Raw genomic sequence first — 20,659 nt, 5'->3', positions numbered from 1 at the left:
CAAATTGTATACGCGTATAATACGTGCAATTCCTACACGTGGATAGAAGATCTACTGTAGTATCATGTGACAACCACCTCCCTGTGACCAAAATTTTAAGTTTGAAATACTGACAGAGGAATTAAGAATGTTCCCAAAGGAAACTTCACAAACACTCGGTAGTAATGCTGCATTACACGCAAAAGATAATACAGCTATCTGCTGGTTTAGATTGCATTAATGTCGAGCAGCGTGATAGTGATAAACCCTAGCAAACGGCATCGAAAGAGTAATGGAAAAAAATAAAGTAAATATTAAAGTTATTGAACCAGTGAAACGTTAGTTTTTTCTAATCAAATCATTTTTCTTGAAGTCTGTCGGCAGTTGCATATGGCGAAAGTCAGCTCGAGTTAGTTTTAATGAAACTCACTTCTGTTTTTAACATCTACTCAGTATGTCATTTTCAAAGGTACTGGATGGTTACATAGAGCGTTTGATGGATAAAGGTCTCCCCTATCAGTTTGGGGTACAAAATTATCAAAATCCTGTTCTGCCACTGATAATAGTTTGTACCACATTACATCAGTATGCAAACGTTTAAAGGGATAATAACTCTTCGTATGAGATATATATTTTACAATAAAAACATTGTGAATAACTCATAGAAATATAATATATTCTGTTTTACCACAAAAACGGCAGTGATAGCTATTATTCTGATATCTGAGCTTGTCTTTAGACCACGTGACCTCCATTGATGGCTATACTCTGTTAAAATCTCTTAAGAGATTTTAACAAAAAACCAAACTTTTTAGAAAAAAACCAAGGACTAACTTTAAATGTAAAAAGGAATTCATTAACCATTGGTAAGTATGGGAAAATTGTTGTTTACTCCAGGAAAATTCATTTTTTGGCCGAAACGAAGAGTTATTATCCCTTTAAGTCCCATTGTTCGTAACGCCATATGACAGTAGGCAATGTGATCTAGTGGTCCACAGACTGTCAGTTCAATTCCAGTTTTAGCAGGTAGGCTATTTGTGCAGAATGGAGGATAAAAATGTGCTTTTCCTTGATACCATCCCACAGAAAGCCGAGGTAAGGGAATATCCTTAAGCAGGGATCATTAAGACATTGCGTATAGTGTTCGGAATAGCTTATTAAATAATTATACTTAAAACATAAATGTCTTTTACCCTCTCTCTAAATATTTTATATACGGGCACTGTATATTCTGTATATTTTCTGATCGCTGTGTTTGCTGTCGCCGCCCAACACTTGTGTTGCTTAGTCTATGAGTGAAAAAAACAGTGTTTTTCATTTTATTTAAGATATACTAAACGGCTTGTGTGGTAAATTGCAGGTAGGCCTACCTTTCGAAGATCAGCATGATCGGATTATTTTAACGAAAGTAATTGCATTCTTAAAAATATATTTTGGTGACATTCTCTCCAAACGCTAAACTATATTAATGTTTTGCTAAGATAGTGATAGAACCCATACGTGTTGATAATACGGTCAGTCAGACTTGATTTCTTTCATATTGTACCATTTTATTTTCATAGCTTTTGGATAAGTACTTATCATGTTGAGGCTTTAATCACATACATTTGTGTCTTTAAAAACATAATTAAGTATATGTTATAACAATTATTTATCAAATGTTTAAAACGAGCTATACAAACAGCTTTTTTTATTTCAATATTTACAGTTGTCTTTCGGAAAAAGTCCAGATCATCGGTATCTTCCACAGCCCAATAGACCTTTGACCTTTGTAGTCATGCTTTCATTGAGTGCAGTCGTTGTTGGTTCACTACTGTTATCTATGACGGTAATGTTCAATGTTTTTCTGCTGGCCCCAAGCCAAAACGAACAATTATTGACGAACCTTGCATGTGCAAAGCACATTCAATATAATGCTGGAGCTGTGTCATACCTACCGCAATCCCAGGTTATGAATTTGCACGCAAGAAAGACTAGTTACGACTTCGAGCCTTCGGTCATTTTGTCGGGCTGCGTCGGTATCAGTTTGGCAAATGGCACTGCACCTATTTCTCAGTGCAGTAGAAGCAGAGAAAAGAGAACATGTTTAGAGTGGAAAAATAAAGCAAGGCTTGTAATGGAAGAAACTGTTTTGACTAAGGAAGTGCGTTGCACTTCAGTTTCGTGGGAGGCCTTGACATATGACATTAATGATTTTACTGATTGTTACAATATGTCTGGGGCACATTGGTATGGATTTGGACAAGTCTTCGACCAAAAGTGGCCCATAGAAAATTGGTCTATGAACTTCGCTCCATTCGTTACCCATGATAGTATAAGTGCGAAGACTGCATATGGAAGCGTGGCTGAGCGGTTGGTGTTTGGTTCTCGAGGCGTTGGGATCTATGTACCTGAAGACGTCCCGTTATTTGTCAGTGTCAATGCAAGTGGTGACCATAAGATCTGTTTGATGGGTCGATTCAAAAACTCTCCCTATATAAATAATGATGACTTGCCACCTTTTCTTAAATATAACATTTGCTCTTCGGACAACGCTCTGCAAATGCGTAATTTTGCCGCGAAGAACTTTTTCAGTCTACCACCTCCAAATAAGATACCAGATGAACGAATGTTTACATCGCCGATATGGTCAACGTGGGCATTATATAAAAAAACGATCAATCAATCAACTGTGATTGATTTCGCAGACGCTATTTTGAAATATAATTTCAGTAATTCCCAGATAGAGATCGATGATAACTGGACACCGCATTACGGAGACATGACATTTGAGCCAAGAAAATTTCCTGATCCGAAAGGAATGGTTCAACAGCTACACAACAAGGGCTTCCGTGTAACAGTTTGGGTTCATCCATTTGCTAGCTTGTTATCCCAGTCTTATCAGGAGGGTAAGGCAAACGGATACTTTGTCAAAACCAAACGTGGAACACCAAAGCCAACATTCTGGTGGGACGGTATTGGCGCTATATTAGATGCTACAAACATGAACGCCCAAAATTGGTTTCTAGCCAAACTTCACAGACTGAAAAACATTTACGGTATTAACTCGTTCAAATTCGATGCCGGGGAATCTGGATGGCTACCCCCTTCTCCATTTTACATGGCATCCCCCGGTATTAACCCGAGTCTGTACTCAACTATGTATGTTAAAATGGCATACGACGCCGATTCAGACGTACGGCATCAAGAGGTTCGCGTTGGTTGGAGGACACAGGATACCCCAATATTCACTCGGATGTTAGACAAAGACTCTGTCTGGGGGTATAATAACGGGCTTAAAACGCTCATCCCAGACGCACTTACCTTTGGCATCTTAGGTTATCCGTTTATTCTCCCAGATATGATAGGGGGTAATGCCTACGCGTCAACTTACCCAGACCGTGAACTATTCATACGATGGTTAGAGGCAAACGTTTTTCTCCCCTCTCTACAATTTTCAATTCCGCCTTGGGCATATGATGGCGAGATAATCAACATTTCAAAGAAAATGATTGACCTTCATAAAAAATTCGCACCCACTATTATTTCTCTTGCCAAGCAGTTTTCTGAATCAGGCGCGCCAATAATCCGACCACTCTGGTGGATAAATGCGACGGACGATATATCTCTAACAATTGATTCTGAATTTTTACTTGGCGATGATCTGTTAGTAGCCCCAGTGCTTGAACAGGGGGCTAGGGCTCGTGATGTATATTTAGTGCCCCCATATAAATGGAGAGATGAGCGAACGGGAAGTGTCGTTAACTGCGGTTGGCACTTAAACTACAAGGCGGACCTCGATGAATTGCCTTATTTTACAAGAATTATAAAGTAAACGAGTTATAAAAAAATCTAACTGTAAAATGTAAGAGTTCAGTCTCTTTAAAATGTTCAAATATGATATGAATGATTATTTTCAGTATAAAATTGCTGTTTACACAGTTAAAGCATAATGCTCACTTCAGTGCTCTTTTCTAAGATCCAAAGGTGAATAGTTGTGAAAAATGTATTGTTTAAAATTGCAACAGATGTAGCCTAAGTTATATCAAATATGAAATGAGAAATTAGATAAAGTTTTACATCACAGTTAAATAGGTACCTATTGAAAAAGTTGTGACAGTCGCTTATACATATATATTGCTTATTTAGTCGTTTAAGTGGCATTTTATTGTACTTTTCAGAATGAATGTCTGAAAGTTTTTATTTGAAATCATCTGAAGTTTTTTCGAATGTGACATTTGTGATGTTAAAATGTTATATACAGATAAATAAGTTGTATTTGTTTTGTTTTCTCGTTATCAAAACCTTAACAATCTTTCTACCAAGGTGTAATTCTTTCTCCTACTTAAAGAATTAAAATGATGTTATTGAAAATCTTCTGAAGCTGTGTTAGGTTCTTAAGTGCCATTTCACGAGAGAATCAACCAAATAGCGGCAAGGTGGGGGTCAACAGATTCAACCCAAATTTTCTGTGTTTGATAACTGTTACAAAAGATGTTGAAAACACACTTTAAAAAAATTCTGAAAATTCTGGAAAAAATAGATATTGCCATCTGAAATTTGGGGGTCCTGACTACACAAAATATCGTAACAAAAGTAGTGGAAGTTTGCTTGAGAATTCCATGAAGGATTTAACATTTCAGCTTTAACTATTCCCTTTTTCTAAGGGTCCATGCCAAGACCTTTCGGGTGATGTGTGACTAAAATGTCAATCACGTTGCTATAGTAACGAATTTGGCCCGTGAAAAGAGGGTAGAAAATCAAGGTCAAAAATCAGCACTCGCCGATTGGCAAATTTAGCCTAACACGGCGTCGAATATGAATAAAATAAGGCAATTTTTGAACAGTTAAGGTCTTGAGCTTTGTAATTACGCAATAAAAAATACTGCACCTCGTCAGGATACGTTGGGGTGGACGTCTAGAATGAGGGGTATGAGCGGTGAGTTATACAGTGATTCCGGTCCACAGTGCCGTTCAAATGCGTCTCATTTTTATAAATCGTACTTTTTGTTTATATTAATATAATAGAAAATATTCTTAAAGTTTTATTAAGGTTATTGTAACGATTAGAGGATAAAGAAAATATTTCGAAACTATCGTTTACGTCCATAACTCTGCGTGCGTCTTCACAATCAACATGGCGGAAAGATGTGGACGTCGAGTGTGAGAAGTCAATATTTTTGATGCAGAAAAGATAGCATGCGGACTTAAACATGTCTACACATATCATACGAGTTGTATCTTGCTTGGGGAGTGAACCAGACATGTTGAGAATCATTTACAAAGTCTGAATGTGCTTTGTGTCCAGGGTCAAACCAGGACACAATGATAGGGAGCCCATTCTTCAGACGCGAGTGTGAGCTACTGAGCTTAACGGTATATTTCGACTATGGACGGAATAGACTCAATCCAGAGAGTGCCAACACCCACTTCACACAAAGAAAGGAAAATCCTTTGCTAACCAAGCGACTGGTGTCTAGATTTACAAGGTTTGTTCGCCCCAGTCACTAGGCCTGGTGTACGAGGTAAATAAGATTCTGTGCCCTGCCTTTGCCTTAGCATCATCCTTTATATGGCTTATTAGTTTTATTGAAAAAAAAACTGCATTTGGCTTTTTATATGATTATATACGTTTCTCTTTGAAAAATATTCAATATTGTTGTTAAGTATTACAATCAATGTTTGTTTCAATATCATTGATGATTGTTGTAATAATTAGCTTGAAAGGTGGCTTTTATCATTGATACAGTAGATAGGACCTTGCTTATAGAAAGCCTTTCATCTGGGTATATTTCATAGTTTCCAGAAAATTATAAGCAAGGCTATATTTGTAAAACTATATTTTCATTTTGTTTTTCAGATCAACTGAGTGGAGAAAGCCAGTTAGAACTGGGTTGCAGTTATATTTCTGCTAGATAAATCTGTCTGCCAGCTGAAAACAAACATGGACAGCTTTGGAGAAATATTAGTTTAGATGTTGTTGGGTGCTACCGCTGTGCTCCTACATTTTGTCCATAGTGATACCAGCTTTATCTGAACAGACAGGCTTCTTTATTCAGCACAAGCAGGCAAGGACAAGTGTGAACAAAAATTGCTCCCCTTGAAGTCTCATAAGAAATGATGAATAAAAAACAAAGAAGAAACTGTTCAACAAGGATGCATGACTGAGTGTTCAGCAAATCATTGGTTATTTTTCGTGTTTTTGAAATCTTTTTATCTGGGGAGTTGGATTGATCTATGTGGGATAATATTTTCATTGGGAACAAGCCATATGGCTGATGCAGAATGTAATATAAGCATGTAATATCAGCATCCCCTTTAAAATATATGTAATGCTCCACAGTGTATCCATATTATATTTTTATCTTTGGAGCAAGGTCGTACTTTTTATGTACCTTTTCATTTTTGAAAATTATTATTGAAGCACTCATTTCAGGTGGATGATATCTGTTTTTATTCATTTCCATTTCTCATTCAAAGAAAATCAGATTGCTTAAAGATAATAATATATATTTTATTGTAATTTTGAAAATTAAGAAAAATAAAGCACCAATAAAAAATGCACTGTAGAGCCTTTCATTAGACTAAAAACGTCTTGCACAAATACATATACAGCGGCAGACTTATGCGTTTAGTTTTCTTGAATCTGCACTTTCATAACAGGCTATCAGTGCGTTGATGGTACTGGTTTCCTCATCCGCTTTCTGAATATATCTCCAGACAGCTTCTTCCTGACCAAGTGACAAACAGTTCAGAACCAAGTTGATGCCTTCTCTTGCTTTCTGTTTGTAATACCTTCTCGTTCTTGGGGCAGCAGTGTCATAGCTAGATTTAAGTTGACCTATGGCTGGTTCAAACCCACCACGAACAAGAAATTTATTCAAATTCCCCAGGTCCTGGTTCTTTACAGGTGTAGAGACCCAAGAAGCTTCAAGGTCTGTCCTCCCACTACTTTGTGAGCTGCCATTGCTGCTGCTGCCTGACACTGGCATGTCTAACCTTGCATGCTGAAAAAAGAGGTTCTTCAGTTATTGTAACCTTAATAATCGGAGAGGTGAAAAAAGTATTAGTGTACCTCAACAAAAGAAGCTTTTCACATCAAATCTTCAATAAACCATCTAATGGTCACTAGCCTCAAAGTCCTGATTTACAAATAAACTCTGTACTTTAACAATGTAAAAACTAACTGAGTGATTTACAAAATCTGTACTTCAATATGAGAACAGTGGAGGAACTGCTATATATTTATATCAGTAGTGTGCACCTTAATAATTACAGTATTGCTAAAACTGTGCATGGAAATAATATTATAACTTACTTCAGTTTCTTCCTGGGCTGAAGAAAGTTTAGACATAGAAGCCACAGTTGTATCTTTAGTTGCTGTATACTTCTCATGGTGACAAGGGGGCCGTAGCAATAGTCCGAATGTTCAATAGTCACTATAGAACCTTCGGACCAATGAACCCTTGATTCCTTCGGACCAATGAACCTTCAGACTATCGAGACGCCCCCTTGACGAGCAGTCTCTTTCTCTTTACACCTTTTACAAAGAGCTGAAAAAAAGAATGGTATCACCTTTCAACTAAGTATCAGCCAAATACACTACTTAAATTTCTACAATATTAATAAAAATTGTTTCATAATATATGTGCACAAACAATCATTGAATACATGCAAGTGAGTTACTCTAATATAAATGTTCTATTTCTCAATAATTTCGTATAAAAAATATGCTACAAGATATCCTATCATTGTATAGTGTAGATATAAACTGGGTGAGTTTTAAAATTTGTTATGCTTTTTCCATTGTTGGTAAACTACAATTAGCTGATATAGCCATTATACTTACATGACCCTACTGGGACCAACACACCAAAATCTAGTTTCAGCTCCTTGGAAATCTCGACGCCAATTGCTTGGTAAGAAGAGGGTTTCCCTTTCTCTTTGAGAAGTGGGTGCCGGCACTTTTTGGACGTAGTCCAGTTCGTCCCTAAACGAAACCTGTGTGCTGGACATATAGTTTAGTTGAGTAGTTCACTCTCGGGGTCAAAGTCGAAATAACTTTGAAGAATATAAGCTCCTTTTTATCTGTAGCTTGTTTCTGGACATGAAGCACTTTCAGGTTTTTAAGTGGTTTTTAACGTCTCTGGTACACTCCCTAAGCAAAACACAGCTCTTGTGGCATTTGTATGGAATACTGAGTCCGCACGGTATATTTTCTGCACCAGGAATATTCGCTATCTCACATCTAAGTCCGCCTGTGTACATTTTGGGGTCAATGACGCAGAGTCGTAAACGATAGTTTCGAAATATTTTCTTTATCCTCTAATCGTTACAATAACCTTAATAAAACTTTAAGAATATTTTCTATTATATTAATATAAACAAAAAGTACGATTTATAAAAATGAGACGCATTTGAACGGCACTATGGACCGGAATCACTGTATAACTCACCGCTCATACCCCTCATTCTAGACGTCCACCCCAACGTATCCTGACGAGGTGCAGTATTTTTTATTGCGTAATTACAAAGCTCAAGACCTTAACTGTTAAAAAATTGCCTTATTTCATTCATATTCGACGCCGTGTTAGGCTAAATTTGCCAATCGGCGAGTGCTGATTTTTGACCTTGATTTTCTACCCTCTTTTCACGGGCCAAATTCGTTACTATAGCAACGTGATTGACATTTTAGTCACACATCACCCGAAAGGTCTTGGCATGGACCCTTAGAAAAAGGGAATAGTTAAAGCTGAAATGTTAAATCCTTCATGGAATTCTCAAGCAAACTTCCACTACTTTTGTTACGATATTTTGTGTAGTCAGGACCCCCAAATTTCAGATGGCAATATCTATTTTTTCCAGAATTTTCAGAATTTTTTTGAAGTGTGTTTTCAACATCTTTTGTAACAGTTATCAAACACAGAAAATTTGGGTTAAATCTGTTGACCCCCACCTTGCCACATTTTGGCTGATTTGGTTGATTCTCTCGTGAAATGGCACTTAATGCATTATGTAATTTCGGTTTTTTAAATGTTTTTTGGGGATTACCCTTGTACCCTTGTAGATTTTAGAATCTAAGGCTGCATTCACATCGAGAAGAGCCGAGGCTCAACAAAGCCGGCCGAGACCTAAATATGGCGGACGTACATGAAAGGAAAACCGCCTAATCTTTTTATAGTCTCTCCCCTCTCACACGCCTCCCCACGCGTCGTCCCTGCTTGGGTACAGTCATTAAATCTCGGCTTTATTCGCCCGGAAGCCACCTGAGAAATATTAAGTGCGCATGCTCATCAATTAAACTCGAGGTGAAGAAAGCATGGCGGCTGGATGCGATCGAAGGAAAAAAGCTCTTCTGTTCTGTTATCTTTCAAAATCTTTCGAAAAAGGAATGAATTGGCCTGTTGAGCATCAATGAATCGGCTATCTACGGAGATGATGTAAGCTGACCCAAGACCAATGAGCATGCGCACTTAATTTTTGGGGAGGCGTGTGAGAGGCGGAGAGACTATTAAAAGATTAGGCGGTTTTCCTTTCATGTACGTCCGCCATATTTAGGTCTCGGCTTTGTTGAGCCTCGGCTGTTCTCGATGTGAATGCGGCCTAAGACCTCGCGTGAAGAAAAATCGCATAACCGATAACAGTTGTCGACACAAGAGCAAACAAAGGAAACGAGTGCCGCCCGCGTTGCCCTAATTATTCGATTAACCAGTCCTTGAATTGATAAGACCACGTTATTTGTTAAGATGTATGTTATACACTACACGTCGTTTTATCAGCCCTGTGCACCACAGGTGACCTGAAAAAGGCAATAGCAACACAAGAAAGGAAACATGGATACAACTTTTAAGGTAAAAAGCTTTTTATTGTTGAATTTGACATATCTGAAATTAACAGTTTAAGCTCATTTTCGATTTAGTCTTTACTCCTTCCAAAACATCCTTTTTTCAACGTATTTTTCTACAGCTTTTGTACTACAGTGGTACAGCTCTTTCAAGTAGAGCACCGCGGTCAAAATGTCGATAAACAGTTCGTTTTTTCTTGCTTTTTCAGAAAACCATGGGCAATAACGGAAGATGTAAGGGTTTGGTTGCTGTAAGCATCATTGTCATTTTGACAGTGGCAGTCGGCATTATTTCGTGGTATTTTACGCGACCGACTCAATCAGAACAACCCATCAATACCTTTAAATTACCATTGGCGTCCTTTTCTCCACGAAAAAATGGACAGTTCTCTTTGCAAGCGACTGGGGATGCCAAATCGAAAGAAGTCCTACGAGGTAATCTTGGAGTTAATTTTTCAATGGAAAATGATTTTAGCGTATGTAATTCCGAAGGAGTTTGCCTTGACTGGAAAGATGCCAGATTGCGGATAAATTCCTCACAAGTAGAAGAGGGCGTAACATGCTTCACGGTGTCGTGGGAGTCTCTAAGTTGTAATGTGTCATCCCTAAGAGACTGTTATGAAATGCAGGGGTCCCATTGGTATGGAGGCGCACAGGTGTATTATCAATATTGGCCAATAGATTCTTGGTCTATGGATATGGCACCATACGTTGCCGGAGATTCTTACGCTGGACAATATGGCGGGGTGATAGAAAGATACTGGCTCTCATCTGCTGGGGTTGGTATTTTTGTGAACGCCAGCGTGCCCTTGTATGTCAGCATCAACAGCAGTTCAGATCAAAACATATGCCTTGAAAGTAGATGGGACCTGCCATATATCAACGTTAAGAACACGCTTCCAACCTTAGAATATACTATATGCAGGAGCAATAATCTTAAAACTACTCACGAATACATGTCGAATCGTTTTTTTGAGAAACCCAGAGAGATACCAGATGAAAAACTCTTTGTGGCTCCAATTTGGTCAACCTGGGCCTTATACAAACAAGCTATTAACCAGTCCATGGTCCTTGATTATGCGAAACAAATTCTGGACAATAATTTTACCCATTCGCAAATAGAAATTGATGACGATTGGACCCCTAAATACGGGGATTACACATTTAACAAAGACAAGTTTCCAAATACGACCGCAATGTTTCAGAAGTTGAGAACACAAGGATTTAGAGTTACGGTTTGGGTGCATCCTTTCATGAATATTGACTCTACAAGCTTTCAACAGGGATTATATCAGAATTTTTTCTTACATCATCGGACCAGATCCATCCCTCAATACCCCTTACCAATGTTGATTACATGGTGGAATAAGATTGCAGCGTTGCTGGACGTTACCAATCACAACGCAACTGCATGGTTTTTAAATAAAATGAAAAACTTACAAACAACTTACGGAGTAAGTTCTTTCAAATTTGATGGAGGGGAAGTGAATTGGCTACCGAAACATTATCTTACGCATGTTTTGTATTCAAATCCAGATTCCTATACTAAGCTTTGGGCTGAGATAGCGTACAAATCCGACACAACAGTTCGGCACCAAGAAGTACGTGTTGGAACGAGAACCCAACACTTACCCATTTTCGTACGTATGATGGACAAAGATTCAACATGGGGTTATGACAATGGACTGAGAACAGTTATCCCCGATGCCCTGACATTTGGACTGTTGGGTTATCCCTTTGTCCTTCCTGACATGATTGGAGGCAATGCTTATAATGGTAGCTTGACTGGACTTGCCTATCCGAGTCGGGAATTGTTTGTTCGCTGGCTGCAGGTAAACGTCTTTCTACCTTCTATACAGTTTTCTATACCTCCGTGGTTGTACGACGACGATGTTATAAATATCACTCGCAGGATGATGGCAATTCGAGAGCAGTATGCTGACAAATTAGTGACCCTAGGCAAAGATTACCTTAAAACTGGTGCACCGATAATCCGACCACTCTGGTGGATAAATGCAACGGACGATATATCTCTAACAATTGATTCTGAATTTTTACTTGGCGATGATCTATTAGTGGCTCCAGTTCTGGAGAAGGGGGCTAGGGTTCGTGATGTGTATTTAGTACCCCCATATAAATGGAGAGATGAGCGAACGGGAGGAATCCTTACTTGCGGTTGGCACTTTAACTACACAGCAGACCTCGGCGAATTACCTTATTTTACAAAAATTAGTATGTAAAAGTGTTATGAAAAATCGACCGTGGTGTTGGAATTTTCTGAAGGACGAGTTTGCACAAACTCTTGACTTGGAATTTCTCGTTGGGGACGATCTCCTTGTTGCGCCAATCCAAACCTTTTTCGAAAGACATGTATTTACTTACTCAGCCGAAATGTGGAAAGAACAACTGAGAGGGAACGTTGAACTTGGTGGGAGATGGTTAAAATATTACGTGGTCTTTCTAGGAAACCCAGCTCTCTAAAATGTGATAAACAATATGTCTTTGAATGGTTAGCTGAAGCTCCCCAGTTTTCATTCCTATTCTTAAAATATATATATGTATAATGATGATGATGGTACACATAATTTAAAGTAAAGATGGGGTAATTTTGTATCATTTAATTTACAAACTGGACCTATATATCAAGAAAGAACGCAATTCTGTATAAAACTTATGTATTCTCTCGTTCCCCCTTAGACAAAACATGCTGCGAGTTAAGTCACTCGGACAAAGGCATATAATAGTAGAAGAATAATGTCAGAAATGAAGAACAAGGACGGACAAGTTTCAACTACTTTCTTTTAAATAAACACTTGTTTATTCATATAACAAACAGCAAACATCCATTCAAGCAAGCTCATACCAGTAGGCTACATACCAGGAGGCTTGATTAATTTCAAAGTAAGCGGACTTTCATTTTAAAATTTAAATAGAAGTTTAAAATCACCACAAAAATTTTCTGTGTAAAAGAAAAAGAAGAAATTACAAATTAAGGAGATCATTAAAAATTAATTAAACGCAGATGACCATAAACACTATAGGTCATTATCCTTTACGATGTCTACACGAGTCTATTTAAAATGAAATGACTTTTAATATAAATTGAGCAAAGTTCATGACACATATCGACATCAAAGCCATTTTTTACAATTTTCTTAAACATAACAAAAAATGAATGAATAAAGTAAACAATAAGTTTTGAAATAAAATATAAGCAGTCATGATAACTTCGACGCAGTTCCACTAAATTATAATAAATAAAATCAAGGTAACTCAAACAAATATATAAATAATAATTTTAGTTAAGGGGACGTTTCCCACACTGCATGTTCATCCTTCAACCTTTAACAAATTCCACAGATCTGATTGTTAACCACCATAAACTCGAAGACACCAGCCAACCCTTCGCTAAATGGTGAACAACGGAGATAGCTATAAAATTTGTTAGGAAGAAAAAAAGACGAGAACTGCAAATAAATGAACACTTAATTCAAAACAAACAATAGGTAAATTTGGCAGAAAATATAACTTTCTAACAAAGCGAAGGGACACACGCCCTTGTTCAAAAAGTATTTAAAAAATAATTTAGAACTATGTATTTTTAAATAAGAAGATGAAAGCAAACGAAACGTTCTTATAAATAAGCGTTTTGACCTTGATAACAGGTTTTTGCTTAGATGAAATAGTCTCTAAAGAAATGAATTAATCTTTTAAAGAAATTCTGTTTCGTCTTATATACTAAAATCGACCTAGTCCGAGTCCTTTAAACTATTTCCCGTACAAACTCCCACTCTCTAACCAACTGGATCTTTTGAACTGTGTTTTCCAGGAACTCCCCCTATTGGTGAACCTGTCACTTGGAAAAACATAGCCAGGTATATAGGACGAGTGGACGTGAGGAGCGCGTGCGTACGGGTAATGGTAGTCCGTAGTCAACTGGTGTGAGTAAACCACTTCTGGTTTACACTGCTCCCTCTGCTTCCACGTCTCCCATAATTTCGTATTTGGCCACGGCTGGCCATAATCGGACTTAATACGGGCAATTTCTGCTTGCTCTTCTGGTCTTCCCATCATGGTCATGTTTGTCATTGGCTGAGTGTTGTCTCTGTACGCATAAGTTGGTCTGTTTTCTGCTCTACGCATGCTCCAGGTGGTTGCCTCGTGAACAGGCGGAAGGCCCGTCTGACTGCGATCCACCAGCTGGACTTTAGCCGTCTAATATTGAAGGAAAATATGAGATTTTACTTATCTGGTTTCTTATAATTTAATATACCAAGAAATTCTGTGATAACTACGCGTTTTAGACAGAAATAGTGCAAAATTGAAAGAAAATCACGTCAATTTAAATCAAAACAAAATTTATATCCTATGACCCCATTCCCATAGATTTTAGATCGATCTATCCCTGTGGGGAGTCTCACTAGATTGCTGTCAGCTTAGCGGGCTTAAGCGTCTGTCCCGCCTACTAAAAGCTGTAAGGGGGTTATTAACTATGGTGCGCGCTCGGCTGACTGCAATTTAGCGTGAAACCCCAGGGAGTTAGGTCAATCTAAATCTAAATCTCTGGATCGATCTAAATCTCTGGGAATACACCCTATGAGTTGAAAAGGTTACTTAAGATCATTATCCTTTACGATGGCTACACAAGTCTATCTAAGGTGAAAATAATTTTGATATAAATTCAGCAAAGTTCATGACACACATCAGCATCAAAGCCATTTTTTTTTTTTTACAAATTACTGTAACATGACAAAAATGAATGAATAAAGGAAGATATATGTTTTTTAAATAAAATCATGATAACTTCGGCCCAGTTAAACTCCATTAGGCCTATAATAAAGAAATAAAGGTAACTCACTCTTCTACATGTAGGCCTATATAAATAATAATTTTAGTTAATGCAAGTGCGATCGCGTATGTCTGTGTCCATAGAGAATACTTACGGGCAAACTGAACAGACTTCTTAGCGACTGGGGTACAGGTGGCTGAGCACCCCTGAAAGAAAATATATATGTATATATATGACAATTCAATGAATTAAGAAAAAATACTTCATAGCACTAATTTTTCTTGTCCTTGGGAGTGATTAAAAAAGTTGTCAGTTCGAGTTTAAAGCGAAAACGGTTCAGAAGGCAAAATGCAATTCCCTACTCGTGCTTGCTTTCTTACAATATTTGTTTCCAGTTCAGTTTCAGCAGTTTTATTATGGAAACATGCAAAAAATAATATAGATCAACATACATGTACTGTATGTACGGCATCAGCGAAATTGAATATCTTATGTGAAATATTTGAAAATGAGTAAATGTCTACTGTCTATGCATAAATGAACGAAGTAAGAAAATATATATATATATATATATATATATATATATATATATATATATATATATATATATATATATATATATATATATTCAATTATTCGGTAATAAAATTAGGCCTATTATGGTTTATAACGTTTTACATCTGCAATCTGGATCGAAATTCATTACTCTGCACATAAGAATGAACTTTTCAATAGCACCTCACTCGCAAACCCTCTCTTTGTTCAAGTTGGGTACGGGGTATTTAACTCTACAGATAACATAACTACATGCAGTAACAATGTGAGACGGTAGGCTATAGCCATAAACATTCTTCTGCTAACTAACAAATCGCAAACATAACACAATAAGCAAACCCTTGACAGAAGCTCATTTTCATGTCATTAAACTCACCATGCATATGGGCCATGTCGTGTAGGCTCCCATGTATAATTGCTGGTGTACTCCGATTTGATGTAGCTGGTTGCGTCCGGAGCCATCGCCATCTTGACGGATTAGTTTACAGTAACTACGGGCAATGACCTAATTTCACTTGTCACCGACAGGTGTTAGGTGTTCTTTTGTCACAAAGACGAGACTAATTCAACGTTAACTTCACCAATAATTTTATAAGCAAACATTGAAATACAGTGCTACGCGTGTCCGAAAAAACTGTTTGAAAACCGTTTGCAAGGTAAAATGAGATGCCTTTAACTATTATTGTATCAAATATGCATTTGAGAGGTTAGTCTAAGCCCCCTGAACACTGGAAGGTGTCTCCTGCGGACCTGCATACCGTTCACACCCCCACACCGGACCGGAGCTAAAACAAAGTCTGGTTATCGCGATTTTATCAAATTCATAACTGATTTGGACCCTTTTTATGTTTTAATTTTTTTTTACTATATTTAGTGTTCATTTTTAAGTGAATGCAGTTTTGCCGCGTTTCCTATCCTCTAGTTAATCGTGGATGTAACTTAACTGAAGATTTCATTAATGGCTAAAATATTACAAATACATCAAACACTTAAAAATGATAACTTGCGCCAAAAGATGTAATGAATGTTTTTTTTTTTTTTTTTTTTTTCAATTTTTAAAAACCTGGCGACACCTTGTTGAGTTATTTAAAAGAAACATTCTACACATTTTTTGAGAGGTAGATCTAGACTCTAAAACATCATAGTCGCTTCCTGACAAGCTGCGGATTTTCTACTTTCGTAAAAATAAACTAGATCGTAGAATTAGAGATGGTGTTGCGAGCGACAGCAACGAATGTTTAAAATTAAGTAGCCCACGTTTATTATTATTATTATTATTATTATTATTATTATTATTATTATTATTATTATTATACTGATGTTATTTATGTCCCACTTGAACAAACAATTCTTCCGCTCGCTTACTTTTAATAAAATTAAAAAATGTTTAATGGACTGATATTTTGAATATTTAGAATGAGTGATAACGTACATACGAGTGGATACAAAAAAGAGCGTCAATGCATGAATGTCCATACTATCTTCCATATTGACATACAGTGCATTCACTGTAATATGTATACGTCACAATTCACGTTACACGTCTTCCGCTCGTGCATACGCATACTAGCGTAATCTAATATCGTTGACGTCTTGCGGCGTAAAGAAACGCTCGATGCCAAAAGCCAGTAGTAGCCATTATATGGAAATGCAATAACATCGTGCAAAACAATGGCAAATCGGCCGGCATGGCATTTTCTTCTTCTGTGGATTTTGTTCAGTGTTTTAGCATCCAGTTTGCTTAATGTGGAATGTACTAGCACGTCCCCTGAACCAGAATCAGAATCAGAATCAGAATCAGAAGCAGAATCAACACCTGAACCAAGAGAAGCCGGTCCGATTCTAGCACCTCCGTTCACGTTTATTGCTTTAATCATATTTGGTATGGCTATTGTATGATATGGCAACGTTGCACTTTGTGTTGTTATATGGGAAATGTCCTATCAGGTTATTTATCTATCTTTTAATTTAAAATGAATAAAATGCATGGTATTAATTAAGCCTAATTGTGCTATAAGTATCTGCAATAAAGGGCGAATACGGAGTATTAGACAAGCGAACTCCTACGATATTTTTTTGAATTTTATAATCAAGTTAATTTATTGTTTTGTCTGAATTTAAATGCTTGTTTATGCTGTATAAACTTACATAGCGCATCATGATGAACGCACTAAATTTTGATTCTAATTTTGTATATTGAAATGCACATGTATATTTCCAATTTGTTTCCTTTGTTTATCAAAAATCCATGCTACTAATTTTTAAAAATCGTATTCAGATGTAACGTTAACTGTAAAATTAACATTTGACGGGTTTCTTACAAGTACATATGCCGAAATGCACAATGGAGAGAAGTTACATTAAGCCATAGGCCTTTGTCAAGTAATTTAAAATTAAATTTAATCTGGTAAAATTTTAAAACTGCATATGATATTTTGTATAAAGTTTTTTGTGCTATTTTTTTTTCAGCTTTGGCGGGACTTTTTTTTAAGTCGCAAATATGGAAAGGCGGAGAGCTAAATTTGGAGCGTTCTGAGATAGTTAACTATGAAAAACACCCAGCGATTGAACCATTCCTTTCTCCCTTTGATGATGAAGTCCAAAAGTGCCTAAGGAAATATCCCAACCACCCCTTTGAACTTGCCAAAGTTTCCGGACCTTGCATCGTATCACTGGCGTTTTGTCCGTTTACCCTATATTCACACGGTTTCCTACTGGAAAGCTTTTGGCAAAGCTTGGGTGTTAATGTCGAAACTCTGAATATTAATGACGCCATCCAGTGTTTCCTTACACCATCGGGACTGGTCTATGCTATCATGTTCGGCTTCGTGTTCCAGTTTGTGGCGGCAAAACAGCAGGAAGTCCAAAAGAGGTTAATGTTCCAAGTTGGACTAATGGGGGAGCTTGTCACTATGACAACTAAACTCCATTTTCTACCAGAAGACCGCATGGAAGTGCTTCGATCAGTTAAGGATGAATGTATCAGTATGATGTCTCATATTCTGAATAGATCACAAGATTCATTCAAGAATGATCCACCCGGAAAAATGGAGGGTATATATTCTCCCTACAAAATGAAAAAATATTGCGTTTTTTTTTCATTCATTAATTCTCAAACATTCCCATAAATGCATATACTCCCTCTTTTACAAAATTAGATTTACAGGTTTTAAAATGATGTAGGGTTTAACGGCTTTGGGGTCGGGGTTTCGAATCTATATACATTCTTTACAAATGGTGACTATGTATTTTATAGTTGTAAAACATCCATTTATTTTGCTCATCTGAAATAAGATGTTATAATGCTTATATGTGTCAAAGTATTTATATATTAATCACTTCTCGATCCCCTCTACAATCAAATATACAAATAAACAGATTTGCAAAAGCCTTTGCTAGTGTAAGTACAGGGACACTTAAAGACTTTAAAACAGCGCTTCAATTTTCAAAACTGAAAAATGGACCACATGCAGCAAAACAGGATTGAAAACGATATATTTGACTAAGAAAATATCTTAAACACACACATATAATCTATGTTTTTTTTTCAGAGAGTCTTTACAGTGTCTTGGATAAATTGCGTCGAGTTGATGTTACTGACAAATCTTCCAAGGTAGATGCGGTGCTGATGAACAAAGCCATCACCAACATCACAGAAATCATCGGTGTAGATTCTGACCAGCTGACTCTATTTCATGCCAGGCTTCACGTTTTGCAGTAAGATATGAATATTTCGACTTTGCACTAACAATGAATGTCAAATTATTATCACGATTTTCACGTAAATTGGATGAAAAATATTTCAAATGATTATAGATATTTCAGGCCTTCAGACATTTGAAATGTCTATTACTTTCTCAACTTTTTTTTTTTTTTTTAGGTGGATGATTCTAGAATCGCTTGGTTTCCTGGCTTTCTTGGGAATTTTGTTGGTGGATGGCAAGTCACACCGATTTGAGCTGCTAATTTGCATGATCACAGTGTTTTCTATCAGTATGCTTTGCTACATTGTCTCAGATATGGACTTTCCCTTTAGTGGCTTTTTTCGTATTGACCTGCAGCCTCTTTATGACGTCATCACCAGTGCAGAAGAGGCTTATTTTGAGGCTTATACGCACATTGGTGTAACCGCTGAATGGCAGTTGAGCACAGGCAAAGAGGCTGGCGAATTAGATGAAGATGACACTGTGCTAGTAGTATAATGTTGGTAATAATTAAACAATAAGTATTCTGTAAATATTCTAATAATCTTAAGCTAATTGGAATCCATGTGGATTTTCAAAACTTTTTGGCGCCTTTGTGTTCCTTAAATACGCGTCGTTGATGCTTTTATAAAAACGCGTCCTGTTGCGTATATCCCGAAATATCATTGTGTTGTTGATGTTCAAAATATACATAATACATTGATATAGATTTTGAAGATAAATCTTGAAATAGAACATGAAAACAAATAAGTTGTAATTTGATTGTGGATTTAAGCATTTTTCTTCTTATAATATTTATCTTCAATAAATCTATATTTTGTTGTTTCCTAAAACTGATAGACACTTCACACCAACACTCACAATAAACTGTAAATTGCATCTTGTGGTATTCACATGTGCATATTTGTACATGCATGAGCATTGCACTGCTTATATGGTAAATAAAACGCAAAGGAACTTAAAGTTAAAACTACTTTACAATTGTATCAATGTTAATGTACAGAGAGTCGAGTTTAAAATATGTATCTGAAGTCGGGTTCTCAAAATTGTAAAATGTGAATGTAAAAAGATAGAAGTATATGCATAGTGAAAATAAAAAGCCTGTGCATGGATTGGTATCCATTACATTGAGAAATTATACTTGAGCCCAGAAAAATCTGGCTCCGGTTAGGTTACTCTCTAACGTGATAACCAGGTATGTCATAATATAGCAGTCTTTTTAAGCCACTGAACAGCAATATCAGAGACCAAAAAATGAAAAAAAAATCCATCGTTTTGAAACAATACTTTATTCGCAGGATAACTGTCCAGAGAATAACATTTTTATCCAATGGATAATGTTATCCATAGGATAGTAGAATGCAGTGTTGATGAAACTGTGCCCAGGCTACTAAGTTGCCCAATCTCTCAAAGTGGATAGGTCTAGTTAAGTGTACTTGTACCACACGATTTAGAAAAAAAGGGGGGTCCGGTTTTTAGGAATGACCGGATGCGAAGCCAACCTTCAAACCCCCCCTGGAGTGGGGCTCGGGACCTGCCGAAGGGCCTCGAGAAATTTTGGTATTTTAGAGGGCGAACGGTGCCATTTGGTACGCTTTAGATATGATTCAGCTAGTCAAAATTCTAATTTCAAGAGGGGGCCATAGATATGATTTTTTCAGAAATCGAAGGGGGGGGGGGGGGGGGGGGGGGGGGCAGGACCCCCATGACACTCCCCGAAAGCCGCCACTGTAAGTTAGTTCCACTTGGACAAACAATTCTTCCGGTTCCTGACTTTTGATAAAATTTAAAAAAAAAAAAAAACTTATT

General features: G+C 37.0%; 5 protein-coding genes and 1 long non-coding RNA gene across 12 annotated transcripts; 4 read left to right on the top strand and 2 right to left on the bottom strand.

The window, feature by feature from the left end:
* The first annotated feature begins 8 nt into the window (after window positions 1-8).
* LOC106163960 (alpha-galactosidase MYORG) lies at window positions 9-4,297 on the top strand. 5 transcript variants are annotated; one of them, XM_013541735.2, is made up of 3 exons: window positions 9-1,074; window positions 1,340-1,387; window positions 1,688-4,297. In XM_013541735.2, the coding sequence occupies exons 1-3, from the start codon at window positions 1,024-1,026 to the stop codon at window positions 3,791-3,793; spliced, it is 2,205 nt and encodes a 734-aa protein (XP_013397189.1). In that variant the 5' UTR covers window positions 9-1,023; the 3' UTR covers window positions 3,794-4,297. The 5 variants fall into 5 exon arrangements, with proteins under 5 accessions (XP_013397189.1, XP_013397499.1, XP_013397345.1 ...); XM_013542045.2 differs by lacking the exon at window positions 1,340-1,387 and adding an exon at window positions 1,308-1,339; XM_013541891.2 differs by having other exon boundaries at window positions 1,308-1,387.
* Window positions 4,298-4,359: 62 nt separating this feature from the next.
* LOC147764789 (uncharacterized) lies at window positions 4,360-6,522 on the top strand. Of its 2 annotated transcripts, none has more exons than XR_015331893.1 (2): window positions 4,360-5,483; window positions 5,819-6,522. It is a non-coding gene; the product is annotated as an uncharacterized LOC147764789 (long non-coding RNA). The 2 variants fall into 2 exon arrangements; XR_015331892.1 differs by having other exon boundaries at window positions 4,381-5,447.
* On the bottom strand, window positions 6,452-8,248 carry LOC106158379 (uncharacterized). 2 transcript variants are annotated; one of them, XM_013534319.3, is made up of 3 exons: window positions 7,808-8,248; window positions 7,277-7,511; window positions 6,452-6,965 (listed from the first exon to the last, which is right to left on the bottom strand). In XM_013534319.3, exons 2-3 carry the CDS (start codon window positions 7,310-7,312, stop codon window positions 6,582-6,584), a joined length of 420 nt encoding a protein of 139 aa, XP_013389773.2. In that variant the 5' UTR covers window positions 7,313-7,511; window positions 7,808-8,248; the 3' UTR covers window positions 6,452-6,581. The 2 variants fall into 2 exon arrangements, with proteins under 2 accessions (XP_013389773.2, XP_086856694.1); XM_087000568.1 differs by lacking the exon at window positions 7,277-7,511.
* A 1,193-nt stretch (window positions 8,249-9,441) lies between these two features.
* Window positions 9,442-12,456, top strand: LOC106164702 (alpha-galactosidase MYORG). Its single transcript, XM_013542739.2, has 2 exons — window positions 9,442-9,809; window positions 10,012-12,456. The coding sequence occupies exons 1-2, from the start codon at window positions 9,792-9,794 to the stop codon at window positions 12,040-12,042; spliced, it is 2,049 nt and encodes a 682-aa protein (XP_013398193.2). The 5' UTR covers window positions 9,442-9,791; the 3' UTR covers window positions 12,043-12,456.
* A 138-nt stretch (window positions 12,457-12,594) lies between these two features.
* Window positions 12,595-15,679, bottom strand: LOC106165063 (uncharacterized). The gene is made up of 3 exons (XM_013543191.2): window positions 15,523-15,679; window positions 14,746-14,797; window positions 12,595-14,017 (listed from the first exon to the last, which is right to left on the bottom strand). Exons 1-3 carry the CDS (start codon window positions 15,612-15,614, stop codon window positions 13,571-13,573), a joined length of 591 nt encoding a protein of 196 aa, XP_013398645.1. The 5' UTR covers window positions 15,615-15,679; the 3' UTR covers window positions 12,595-13,570.
* Window positions 15,680-16,761: 1,082 nt separating this feature from the next.
* Window positions 16,762-19,795, top strand: LOC106167610 (uncharacterized). The gene is made up of 4 exons (XM_013546808.2): window positions 16,762-17,028; window positions 17,616-18,200; window positions 18,698-18,863; window positions 19,027-19,795. The coding sequence occupies exons 1-4, from the start codon at window positions 16,818-16,820 to the stop codon at window positions 19,346-19,348; spliced, it is 1,284 nt and encodes a 427-aa protein (XP_013402262.2). The 5' UTR covers window positions 16,762-16,817; the 3' UTR covers window positions 19,349-19,795.
* The last annotated feature ends 864 nt before the right edge of the window (window positions 19,796-20,659 follow it).

The sequence above is a fragment of the Lingula anatina genome, chromosome 1 (genome assembly GCF_051362555.1).
Source record: "Lingula anatina isolate TDL-2025a chromosome 1, LinAna3.0, whole genome shotgun sequence".
In the NCBI taxonomy this organism is placed as follows: Eukaryota; Metazoa; Brachiopoda; class Lingulata; order Lingulida; family Lingulidae; genus Lingula; species Lingula anatina.
Note: the sequence above shows the minus strand (reverse complement) of the source record. Positions and strands in the feature narration are given on the sequence as shown.